Raw genomic sequence first — 13,294 nt, 5'->3', positions numbered from 1 at the left:
CTTACCCTTAACTCAGAAAAAGGCTGTGTACATAATATGAAAGTTTGTTAAGTCAGCTGTGCCTAAGTCATAGATTGCATAAAGGTTCATCTTTACCTAGTAACAAAGGGGAAAATACACAAGTAAATATGATATCCTGAAGCCATATCCCCCTCTATTGTTTGTTCCATACCACAAACTAAAATATAAAAATTGATATAACAGCTAAAACTAGAAATAAAAATTTTAAGTTCTATGATCAAGACAAAACAAATCCTCTACATGAACTTTCTAAAAATTTAAGAACTGATATGTGATCATACAAAAATTAAGGGAAATAGGAAAGGAGAGTCAAAATGGTTTTATTTTGAGATACAGCAGATCATTGTTTCAATTAAAAGAAAAGTAGGGTTATTTGGATAACCAAGGGTAGGCTTACTAGTATCATTAGGAGAAAACAGCAATTCAGTGGTTAAAAGTATAGCTGCTGGTTCTATTCTACAAATCCTGATAAATGCTAATAAAAGTATGCTTGGTCAGCTTTTAATAATATCGTGCCATGTGCCAGACAAAGTTGTAGGGTACATGGAAATTACCTTACAGAAAAATCCATAAGGCAAAGGAATTGTTATAAAGAAGATAGCTCATTTGATTTTTTAAAACATCTTTTAAAAATAATATTGACATTGTGCTGATATAATTTCCAAATATATATGTAAAAAAATATTTTCCAATATTAAATAGCAATTAGCCTGGGAGACAGTTTTACAATCCAAAGAGTTTTACAAAATGAAATCAATACAATTTACCAGTGGTAAAGTACCTTGTTTCTGTTTCAAGCATAACTGGAACTTTTTTCTTTTTCTTATTTTTTCCCACTTCCTTGTTCAATATTTCTTCATGGTTTTGATTATCAGAGACTAAATGAGACATCTGTTCTTTAAGTTTCATTCTTATTTTCTTTCTAATTGCATTGGCAGCTTCTTCAGCTACTTGGAGTTCGTATGCTTGTATTAGCTGTTCTTCCTCATCTAATTCAGTTGTGTCTTTCACTTCATCTGGGACATTTTTTATCTTTTCACCCTTTTGATGAGACACGCCTGATGGTGATTTATTTTTTGTTTTTCTTGGCAAATGATTAATCTTCCTTTCAAAACTCCCTGATTCCACTTCCTCTGTATTTGCTTCTTTGTTAGACTGTTCTTGTAACACTGATTTTTTCTTCTTCTTACTTGGCTTTACTTGCTGGTTTGCTTCTACAGTAAAATCATCATTGCTTATTTTTTCAGCTATTGACCTTCTGTCCTTTGGTTTGTTTTTAGTGAATCGTGGGCTCTTCTCTGTATTACAAGTGCTGCTGATAATGGCCCCATCACTTCTAGTTTCTTTGGTAAGATCATGATTACTCCGCAAGGTGTCAAGCTAGAAATAGAATACATATAAATTTATTTTAAAATGTATTTGAATATAAATGGCAAGAAAATCATTAAGTGGAATATGTAATGTGCAGTATTATTTTCAGATTTTTTCTTAAGATACAATTAAAATTAAATGGCACTCTTTACATTTCAACAGTTTACTCAACATATAGAAACAAACTTAGTAACACAGTATTCAATAAACCAGCTACCAATAAATCCAGCTACCAAGGTAAGGATTAATTATCCTTAACAAAACTGTCCTTATTAACTAAAACTCTGGGGAAAACTAGAAAGCAGTCCGGCAGAGATTAGGTTTCGATGAATACATCACACCATCTACCAAAATTAGCTCCAAATGAGCACGACTCAGCTATAAATGGTCACATCATAAACAAAAGAGAGGAACAAGGAAGAAATTACCTTTCAGAACTATGGATATGGGAAGAGTTCATAATTAAACAAGAGATAGAGAAGATGTATCTATTGTTTGTCCATTTTATTGTACATTTTGTCTCAGAAGATTAAAAAAAAAGTTTGATTACACAAAATTGAAAAGTTTTTGCAATAACAATACCAATACATATAAAATTAGAGGCAAAATAGTTAACTGGAGAAAAAAATCATTGCAGCAAGTTTCTATGATAAAGGTCTTATTTCCTAAGTATATAAAGAATAGTTTCAAATTTATGTGGTCAGACATAAAGACCTCAGATTTACTAACTGATGCAGCTTATGCAAAAGGGTGGTACAAATTGTGCAACATGTCACTGCAGAACACAAAAATTTAGCATCTATGAGATACATCAAAAGATATCAAGTAGTTAGAATTATGCAACAGAAGCTCTTTGCCTCTATAAAATAAGCTGCCATATAAAACACTGACGCACAAAATTTTGAGAATTACATTTTAATAAATGTCACCAGGCTTAATACACTTAATTTCCAAATTCTATGAAATGAAATGCTTTCAAAATATAGATGCCAAGTAGAAGATAATAAAAACACAGGGGAACAAAACAAGGTACATACCAACCTCTCATCGTATCTCCTATTGGAGCTGTCCCACAGATGCTTTCATGAGTCAACAGAAGGGAAGCTTACTCTTATTTATTTAAAAAAAGTAGATATTTCCATTTCTCCAATTTGTATTTGAACCCAACAAAAAAGATGAAAGTGAGATAACATTGATGATGAAAATAAAAAAAGATATGAAATGTGAAATTTTTAGGGAAATAGTTTAAAGCCTGTTATGATTGTCTAGCCTTAAATTTGTTATCATTCTCCTTAAAGAAAAATGACTTTAGTTTCCAAGTTATAGGAGTTGAACCAAACTGTCTTATTAATTACTTTATACACATGGGTAGCATCAGCTTCATGGTTCCTCTGAAAAACACATTAGGTTCTTCATCTCGTTTCTCTAGTGATAAAAGAATTATAATTTGGGTTCAATAAGTTTAAAATTCTTAACATATACCAAGAAAAGCTGGAGATTGAAAAGATTGAGTTTTCAAATTTAGCCAGTGAAAAATGGCAATACTTAGAAATACCGTGGCCTTTGCCAGGTGAGCCACACCTAAAGCTATCAATGAGAAAGCTGCGGCTGTGTATGTTATCAGATTTATTGGCATACTGAAATGAAATCTCAATGGTATGCACGTATTTAAAGCAACTGACACCTAGGCAAGGCCTGTCTTAACACATACTTTCAAAACTGTAAAAAGAACCTTAACGGATTTTCAAAGCAACCTAATAAAAACCCATTCATTATTTACAAAACAAGGGACCCATCATACTAAGAATGATTAATGTTTCCTTGCCCATTGCCAAAAAGGATAAAAGGAATTGATTATCAAGTGTTTTAATAATTGCAATCTTTAACAGGTCAAAAAATTTGCAAAAGATTTTTTGGAATAAACAGATATCACTTCACTGGGTAATAGTTAAAGCAGAGAAGAAGCATAAGCCATTGGTTTCGTTAAATATAACCCAAAGTGGTTTACTCTAGATAAAGTCTATGAGATCCCTAAGATCCAAGGGTGAAATCCAGACTCTTTATGGGCAACATTTGCCCATAAAAAAATTAACTGCATCTCAGTAAAGAAGTAAATAAATGGCTGAATCGAACAAAAATTATTTATGGAAACAGAGAGATTTATGATGTCAATTAAGGACCAGACCACCACCAGAAATTAGAGAAATACAGTGATTCTCAAGAGGCATAGAATTAATGATCAAAGCAGATTATGAAAGGAAACAATGCAAACTGCCCAACACATAACTATACGTTGTAAAGAATCAGGTACCTACCAATTACCTACCAAGCCATGACCAAGGAGCTAGAATTACATATCCTAAGTTCACTAACTTTCAGGTTGATAGATAATAAATCCTCTTGTTACAATGTATTGTTTAATCATTTCAGTCATGTCCGACTCTTTGTAACCCCATTTGAGGTTTTCTTGGCAAAGATACTGGAGTGATTTTGCCATTTCCTTCTCTAGTTCATTTCACAGATGAGGAACTGGGGCAAACAGGGTTAAGTGACTTGCCCAGGGTTACACAGGTAGTAAGTGTCTGAGGCTGGATTTGAATTCAGGAAGATAATCTTCCTGGTTCCCAGTCCAGTACTCTATACATGGTACCACCTACCTGCCCAATTACTGCAATACATACATCAAAATAGCCTGGAGAATTCAACCAAAAACCTGTACAAGAATTGTACCATTATCAAAGGTCCTATTGCCCACAACTATCTGGAAATAATGTTGATCTAAACAAACTTAAGGATAATATTTTAAATATATGTTACCATTTCAAATATTCACAATCTCCAAGCTACATGGAATAAAAAGCTTTCAAAATACAGAGACCAAGCAGAAGTGATCAAAATCCCATGGAGATAGATTGAGGGATATATAATATGCATCATCATCCTGTCTGCTACATGAGGTGAATGAATGAAAAAGCATTTATTAAGCACTTACTATGTGAAAAGAACTATGCTAAGTGCTGGAGATAAAACTAAAAAAAAAAAAAACAAATCAAACCAGTCCCTGACCTAAAGGAGCTCACATTCTAAGAGGGAGACACAAAATAAAAAGGAAATTCCAGTTGTCCCAGGATGTCTTTAGCAAGGCTACAAAAGAAGATCTGACATTCTAATACTTTTATTCAACTACAAGTATCAGTCCTTTTGGCCACATGTACAATAGTCTGTAAAACATAAAATATAAAAGAATAGCAAGGATAGGAGCTCTATCCAAGATTGTTCCTATCTGAAACCCACTTAAAAATAAGAATTAAATGATAAATTATCATTATTATCAACATCACTCTCCTCATTGTCCTCATCTTCATGTTAATCCCATAAAAGCTAAACCAATCAGACAAACTGGGGGAAGGGAAGAGAGAGAAAATGGAGAACAATAACCCTGTAAGGAAATGTCATCCAGGATGATGTACAGCACGGATTTTGTGTATTCTAAGAACAGTAGACTAGGTGAATTGAGGCTACAGAAGATAAGCTTACATACTAAAACTCTTAAAAAACCATATCTTTTCTCCACCTCTGCAACAGTTCACAGAACTCTGAATATAAAGGAGTAAGTAGAAAATCAACTTGTCCCAGGTCCATTTGAAGCTGAGTCCCATCAAAAAAACATGAAAACGAGATAAAAATAATAATTTGAATAGCTAAGATTTAAATAATGCATCTCATTTGATCTTCACAATAACCCTGTGATATAGGTAATAATATTAGGGCAATTTTCCAGGTAAGGAAATGAAAGTTAAGCAAAGTTAAATGACTTATCCAGGGTCACACAGATGCTAAGTGTCTGAAGCCAAATTTGAACCCACATCTGACTCTAAATCTAGCACTCTACACACTACACTTTATCTCCAACTCAACATGTACCACAAGTAGCTTAAAACCTTTCTTCTGAAAGCTGTTCCTCCTCCCAACTCCACAATTTCTGCCACTATCCCCAAGTCTAGTATGTTTATAAGTTTGGAGTTATCTTTAATTCCTCCTTCCCCCTCACCATCCTATATCCAATCAGTTCCCAGGTCCTAGGAAGTTCATTTCTCAAACTTATTTTCTCTTATTTCGTTAGTAAATCTTAGGATAAAACAACCTCATCACACCAATCTGGACTACTGGAATAGATTCTTTTTAGGTCTTTCCACAGTCTTCATTCCAATCAATTCTTCATATCAAACGATCTTTTTTTTTATAAATAAATTTTTAGGAATAAATGTAACTCCTCCCTTCAAAAATGTTCAGCAATTTGCTACTGCAAATTTGCTAGTAGCAAACTGTTACTGCTTTAGTGAGTAAAGCAAAAACATCTTTTTTTGGCATTAAAGGCACTCCTCAATCTGCTGTTATTCCCCTTTCCAGTTCTGGAACCATAATCAAATTAGTATACTGCCTAATAGAAAGTGTGTGTCAATCTCTTCTATGGTTTCATTCACTATCCCTGTGACTTTCCAAACCAAAATATGGATCCAGCTCCTTACAAGTAAGGCATATCTCTCTTTTGTATCAGTAAAGCTTAGCATAGTACTTTGCGCATAGTAATTGCTTAATAAATGTTTTTCATTCATAGTTCAGTCAAGCTGAATGGCTCTCTGCCCTTCGAATGCGCATTGCCTTCTCACATTTCAGTTTTTTTTTGTTTTTTTTTTTTGCTTAGAGATTCTGGGAACTCTCTCTCTGAATCCTTTCACTGGAGAAATTATTATCTACCCTTGAAAATTCAGCCCAAAGCCGCTCTGCTTCTTCAAGAAATCCTTTGATTATCACCTGTTTCAACAATCCGGCTAGCTGCTGCTGTAGGGGTGTAAAACCAACAACAACCAACTCACAGAACACTGCAAGCCCAGGTTCTTTTGATCTGCTTTACTAAGGAAAGCAACGTTAAGGGGTTAACAATCTTACTTTAATCCAGCACACAAATATCATTCACTCAGTTCAGGGGAAAAAGCCAGCACCCTGAACTTCAGAGCAAATACAAACAAATTACAAACATACATTTATAAACAGACCAAATACAATTCATAGTTACCAACATCTGAGTTCAGCTGGGAGCTCAACAACGTCTGGTTCAGAGTCATGCGTTACTACTGCTGCAGCTCAGAGCTCCGAAAAAAGAAAGCCAACTCCTGGTTTTATATATTTTGTTCAGGGTCAAAGGTGAGTCACACATGCAACTCACCCACGTGACCTAAAATTGTCACAAAAATGTGACTTAAACCCACATGGTCTAAAAGCCTCTTGATGTCACAAACATGTCACTCAAACCCATGTAAACTAGGCTTTCCCTTGAAGCAAGGAGGCCATCAAAGACTTCTAATTTAATTAAGCAAACAAAGGCCAAACTCTTCAAGTCCACTTGGTTGAATAAGTGCTAAGAGCCCATCTTGATTCCCAACACATCACACTAATTGATAATATTCTCCTTCCACAGATCTAACAACGCACTTTTTTCTTTTACTCCAAGGGGCTTAACGTGTAACACTGAGTACTACAGCTATTTTTGTTGGGATATTATCCATGCTACTAGACTTTTTAATCATGCTTTATCTAAATGTTGTATCTCATCTAATGCCTACTATAAGCAATATTTATGGTTGTTATATTATAAGGAGTTTATTTTCTCTTTCTTCTTTTTATCTTTTAGCCTACAGCTTTTGTTCACTTGAAATTGTTCCATATAGTGCTGCTAAGAACATGTTACATGCCTTCACTTCAACTATATTCCTTCAAATCGCCTTCCAGGGCTAATTCAAACAATACTACAATTTTTCTAATGCAGAGGTTGCAGTTTTTAAGGATGAATAACATAAAGACAACATGCTATAGTGGATAGTGAGCCTGCCTTAGAGTAAAGAAGACTAGAGGTCAAACCTGACCTCTGACACATACCAGCTATGAGACCCTGAGCAGGTCGCTCAGTCTTGCAGTGACAAACAGACCTCTTAAGACTCTAAGCTGCAGAGTAGGTGCTGAGGGAGGGAGGGAGAGAGACAGAGACAGAAATAAAAAAAGTCCTCCAATACCATGCCAAACGCCAAAAGACTAAACCAAGTAAGTTTGGGAGTATATTTATAAAACGTTGATGCTGATAGCAAGGAAAATTACCATGACTTTTCACAAATCACCCCCAGGTCCAACAGCAACTGAGATGATTCAACCACATGTGGGATTCAGAGTAGCAATTCTTATCTGTCATGTTGTAGATCTTTGGTTATGACACATTTGCATCATAATAAACTTTCAAAATTCCTTACAGCTGCAAAGTAAAAGTCATTTTTTTTAAAAAAAATGCAGTCATTTAACTCATCATCAATAAGATGTATGCTTACCAAAATGTTTTCTTCAGAATTAATAACCTTCTTCTTGGATTTCTTTTTATCGGCTACTAAATCAGTATGACTCCTAAAGAGTTCTTCAAAACGGACTTTGGTTTTTGCCTTTGCTTCACTCTCAACTAGAAAATATTATAAAAGTTATTGTCAGCTAACCAAATATCTTCCAATAATATCTGACTATATTGTTATGCGAAATATAAGACTAAACACTCTGATGGCAAAATATTTTACTACATATATATGTGTGTATACTCTATATAGGGGTGTAGGAGTGTATGTAAAGACAAAAATGACAGGGACTTAACAGATTAAGAAGAGGTGGCAAGAATATACAAAAGAACTATACAAGAAAGATCTTAACATCACCAATAACCACAATGGTGTGGTTACTGATCTAGAGCCAGACATCCAGGAAAATGAAGACAGGTGGGCCTTAGGAATCATTGTTAACAATAAGGCTAGCTGAGGTGATAGAATTCCAGCTGAGCCATTTAAAACCCTAAAAGACAATGCTATTAAAGCGCTGCATTCAACATGTCAGAAAATTTGAGAAACTCAAGAGTGGCCACTGGATTGGAGAAGATCAGTTTATGTCCAAATCCTAAAAAAGGGCAAAGCCAAAGAATGTTCAAATTACCAAACAACCTCGCTCATTTCCCACGCCAGCAAGGGCATGCTTAAGATTCTACATGCTAGGCTTTAGTAATATGTGAACTGAACACTACCAAAAGAGCTAGCTGGTTTTTGAAGAGGCAGAGGATGTAGAGAACAAATCACCAACATTTGCTGAATTATGGAAAGAGCAGGGGCATTCCAGGAAAAAAAAAATCTACTTCTGCTTCATTGACTACACTAAAGCCTTTGACTGTGTGGATCACAGCAAAATGTGGCAAATCCTCAAAGAGATGGGACCATCTTACCTGTCTCCGTAGGAATCTGTATGCAAGCAAAGAAGCAGTGGTTAGAATTGAACATGAAACAACTAATTGGTTTAATATTGGAAAGGGAGTATGACAAGGCTGTATAGTGTCACCTTTTAACTTATATGCAAAGTACATCACGCAAAATGACAGGATCAAACGCCAGAATGAGGGTTGCCCAGAGAAATATCAACAATCCCAGCTATGTAGATGGTAACACTCCGAGGGCAGAAAGTGAAGAAGAATTAAGAAGGCTTTTGACGAGGGAGAAATAGGAGAGCATAAAAGCTGGCTTGAAGCTTAACGTTAAAAAAAACACTAAGATCTTGGCAACTGGTTCCATCACTTCCTGGTAAATAAAGGGAGAAGGAAGGGAAGTAGTGTCATATTTTATTCTTGGTCTCAAAGATCTCTGTAGGTGCATGTGACTAGAAGCCACTTGCTCCTTGGAAGGAAAGCTATGGCAATCTGGACAGTATACTAAAAAGCAGAGAAATCACCTTGCCAACAAAGGTCTGTAGAGTCAAAGCCATGGTTTTTGCAGCAGCCATGTAGGGCTGTGAAAGTTGGCCCATACGGAAAGCTGAGCGCCCCAGCATCAACACTTTGAAATTGTGGTGCTAGAGAGCACTTCTGAGAGTCTCCCGGTGAGCAAGGAAATAAAATTAGTAAATTCTTAAAGAAATTAATTCAGGCTATTCACTAGAAGGTAAAACATTGAAGCTAAAGCTTAAATACTTTGGCCACATAATGAGAAAACAGAATTCACTGGAAAAGACCCTGATGGTGGGAAAGATTAAAGGCAAAAGGAAAAGGTAACGGTAGAGGATGAGATGGATAGATAATGTCACAAAAACAATAAACATGAATTCGAACAGACTTCAAGAGACAGTAGAAGATAGAAGGGGCTGCCATACTATGGTCTGTGGGGTCATGAAGAGTCAGACGTGACTGAATGACAACATATACATATATGTGTATATGCACGTATATGTGTGTGTATCATATAAACCTAATTAATTAATGCTGCTTTCAAGCAGTATGACATAGCAGACATGGCACCTCTAGACCTGAATTCAAATTCCAACTCAACTAGTTACTAGGTCAAGGGCAAGTCAGTTAATTTCTCTGAAGAACAATTTCTTCACCTATAAAATATGGATAATTAATAGTAATAATAATAAATGACCTAACAACCTCCCAAGGTTGTTAGGAGCTAAGTGCTTTGTAAACCATAAGATACAAATGTCAGTTATCATTATGGTTCCCCCACATCCCACCCCTGCCAATTCACAAACTTTTATATACAAGTGTTACATACACTTAAAACTCAGAAAACCCTCAAATGCAATGTTAAACAGAATATTACTTATATTTAAACTGTCACAGAAAATCAAATCATATGGGTTCAGCTCCTAAATTGCCAAAATACTGATGACATAAATTTGCAGGTTTTTGAGAAAATATATGTAGGTTTTGAAAATTTAGTTAGTTTCAATATATATTTAGTTTTGAGTGTATTTATAAAAGAGGTAAACAAAATTCCAAATATGTGATACCTAAATTTTTGGACAAAGCACAATTCCACAGCATTAATTAGGCACAGCAATAAGATCTAAAATGGGAAGAATCCGAAGGAATGAAAAATATTGTACAGATTATTAATGCCTTTTTAAAAGACATCAATACATCCATACACCAAGACATCAATAAATATTGACCTACAAGTTTATATTCTCATCACTCTAAAAGCTTTAAGAAAATGGTCTCTGTATGTTAGGAAGTCATCATTGATCAAAATATGATAAGGGAAAAAACATGTTTTAATAGAGAATTCTTTACAGGGGACCACATCTTCCGTACCACTGAGAGAGATAGGGAATACAAAAATCCCACAATGTTTATTGTTTATTAAAAAGCAATTGACTTGATGGATCAAAACATGAATATGTTTTAAGACCTTAAAGGCTCTACTCCAAAGGGAAATATGTACCAGACATATATTCAGATCACAGAAGATTCCTTGATAGATGCAAAAAAAAGAGATAACTCCATTCTGTAATTCTCTAACAAATAAGATCAAGCAAGAAATTAAACAGGATGACATGTGTTTGTCAAGAGTTCACAAGGAAGTCACGTGTACTTCAAGATTTCCTGTGAATGACACTGTGGTAATGACTAAAGGGTGAAACACCATTGGGCCTCCTCAATGAGACCATGGCCATTCAAAGGAGATCCATTTCGAAAACCACACAGGAAAAACCAAATGGAAAAGAATGCTTATTGCCCAGTTAATAGCTTGGACAAGCCCTGCAAATGGAAAAAGAGCTCAGCCCAAAATTGGGTAAGACAAAGTTAGTGAGCTAGATCACATACGGGAAATTGCACAGCCTTTTTCATTACCCTAAGTTGCTCCCTGAAACTAAAACCCATCTTTTAAAAACCAATTTTCTCCTGATAATGTTATACGGCTGAGAATGATGGAGCAACACAATCACTAAAGAATCAAAACTGTGGTTGATCTGAAAGACAATGGAAAGACTTTTGCAGTGAGTAAAAGTAGGCTGAAGCATACTGCCAACAATGACACGTGTGTGGAAAGTGGTGTATATTAGGTCAACCACTGATATGTACGGCCAGAAAAGGAAGCAGGCCAACGACATACAGACACTTCTCAATTGTTACACTGGTATCTATGAAATATTAGAAAAATGGAAAGGCTGGCCCAGATCCTCTAACAAGGATTTATGGGAGGATATAGATGAGAATCACACTGAACAAGAAGAGAAAAACAAGTTGAAGTGGACTGAGTATCCACAACTGATGACATCTTCAACCTGTGAAACTGTCCAAAGAGAAATGTCACTAGCACCTAGCAAACGTCTCACACACCAGGAGTTTTTAATGTTTATTGTGGAATTTAATCTATTTGAAGAGAGTCAAACAAAATAAAAGGGCAAATGAACCCAGAAGGGTCTAGTCACTTACTTGTATCTGCTTAGTGTTCATGGTTCTAATGGCATAAAATAATAAAATTTATCTAAACTATTTTTTGGAAATTTTAAAATAATATAAGTGACAGATTGCAAAAAGCAACTTTTCCCCTTCTGTAATTTTATTCCAATTAAAAATGAGATTAAAAATGAGATTAATTTTATTCCAATTAAAAATGAGATTGTGCTAATTAAAATATTTTAGTGAGGGAAGTCTACTCCATTCTATTTACTGTGTTCAACTAATCTTCTCTAAAAGAAATATAAGTGCAAAAGAAAATGAACAGAAATTAATTTTTAGCCAAACATTCCAAAAAAGTTTTACCTGTTGGCATATTCAGTTTTTGTGGAAAATATCAAGTGCCAATGTAGAACGTTTAATTAATCAGCAGCCTGTAAAAACAAAACAAGGACAAGATTCATACATAAAAGTTAAAATGTACATACAAAAATATAATTTTATGAGCACCTAGCCGGAATAAATCAAAATCGGTTTGTAGCCCTAGGATACAATAAAGGTCACTAACCCAACTACTGCAAGATATGACTATGATTAAAGATTATCATTAACTAGGCTAAATGGTTTAGATTGGAATAAAAATATTTAGGTGTAAAAATCCACACATCTTGAAAAGAAATAATAAGTGGTTTCCTGAGTGTAAATTATGTGCTTTGAAAAGACTATCATTCAATAATTACTATGAATTCAATGAAGAGACAGTCACCAACTCAGAATTAATTCTTCCCACAATCCTATTATGAAAGTGGGAAAACATTAATTCCTAATTTGTCAAATAATATTTTCACAAATAATGTATTTGAGTATCACTGCATCTCCCATGAAAATGAAAGTAGGTTGGAGTAACAAAGTTGTCTAAAATTAAAAGCAAGTAAAAAATAGGAGGATCAGAAAGTAGTTTGATAATATGTATATATTTTTAAATATAATACAATCACAGTAATCATGATTTTAAGTCCCTTATCCAGTCATCTCAACTATCCAGAATAAAGCCAAGAAGTAACAACAATGACCTCTAATGCAAACCAACTCAATATAACAAAATTCTGTTCAACAATCATTTATTAAACCCATATTAAGTGCAAGATACTGTGTTTAATGCTGGGCACAAAATTAAACAGTTCACATCTTCAAAGAGCTTTAGGCACATAGTAGGTGCTTAATAAATACTTGTTGAACAACTGGCTGACCTCCCACTGGATAAGCAAACAACATGTTATCAGGCAAACTGGCACAGAGGACGAAACACGAGACCTGGGTTTGAATTCTACTTCAGCCGCTGGCCAGCTGTGTGACTCTGGGCAAGTGCCTTAAGTCTCTGAGCCTTAGTCACCTCATCTACACAAGGATGATTATCTTTATATAGCAACTATCTTAATAGGGTTGTTGTGAGGATCAAATGAGAAAATCTACATAAGGAGATTGGCAAATGTTAAAATGTGAATTGCTACTACTACGTACATATATAAGTATAGTAGCAGAATAAGGGGCTGGACCCATGACGTCACTTGTATAGGGAACTCCCAGGGGAGGAATTCCCTTTACCAATGCAGGCTGGCACCTCCTCTGTAATTTGGGGTCTTAGAG

At 35.0% G+C, this 13,294-nt stretch overlaps 1 protein-coding gene across 1 annotated transcript in view; it reads right to left on the bottom strand.

Moving 5' to 3' along the window:
• The window catches only part of AHI1 (Abelson helper integration site 1), a 241,425-nt gene extending 229,386 nt beyond the window's left edge, over positions 1-12,039 (bottom strand). The window contains exons 1-3 of the mRNA XM_036765884.1: positions 12,014-12,039; positions 7,770-7,894; positions 803-1,401 (exon numbers count right to left, since the gene is read on the bottom strand). Coding sequence (XP_036621779.1) covers positions 803-1,401; positions 7,770-7,894; positions 12,014-12,023 — 734 coding nt within the window. The 5' untranslated portion in view covers positions 12,024-12,039. The remainder of the gene's footprint in view (positions 1-802; positions 1,402-7,769; positions 7,895-12,013) is intronic.
• Between the last annotated feature and the right edge of the window lie 1,255 nt (positions 12,040-13,294).

This window comes from Trichosurus vulpecula, chromosome 7 (genome assembly GCF_011100635.1).
Source record: "Trichosurus vulpecula isolate mTriVul1 chromosome 7, mTriVul1.pri, whole genome shotgun sequence".
Taxonomy (NCBI): Eukaryota; Metazoa; Chordata; class Mammalia; order Diprotodontia; family Phalangeridae; genus Trichosurus; species Trichosurus vulpecula.
Note: the sequence above shows the minus strand (reverse complement) of the source record. Positions and strands in the feature narration are given on the sequence as shown.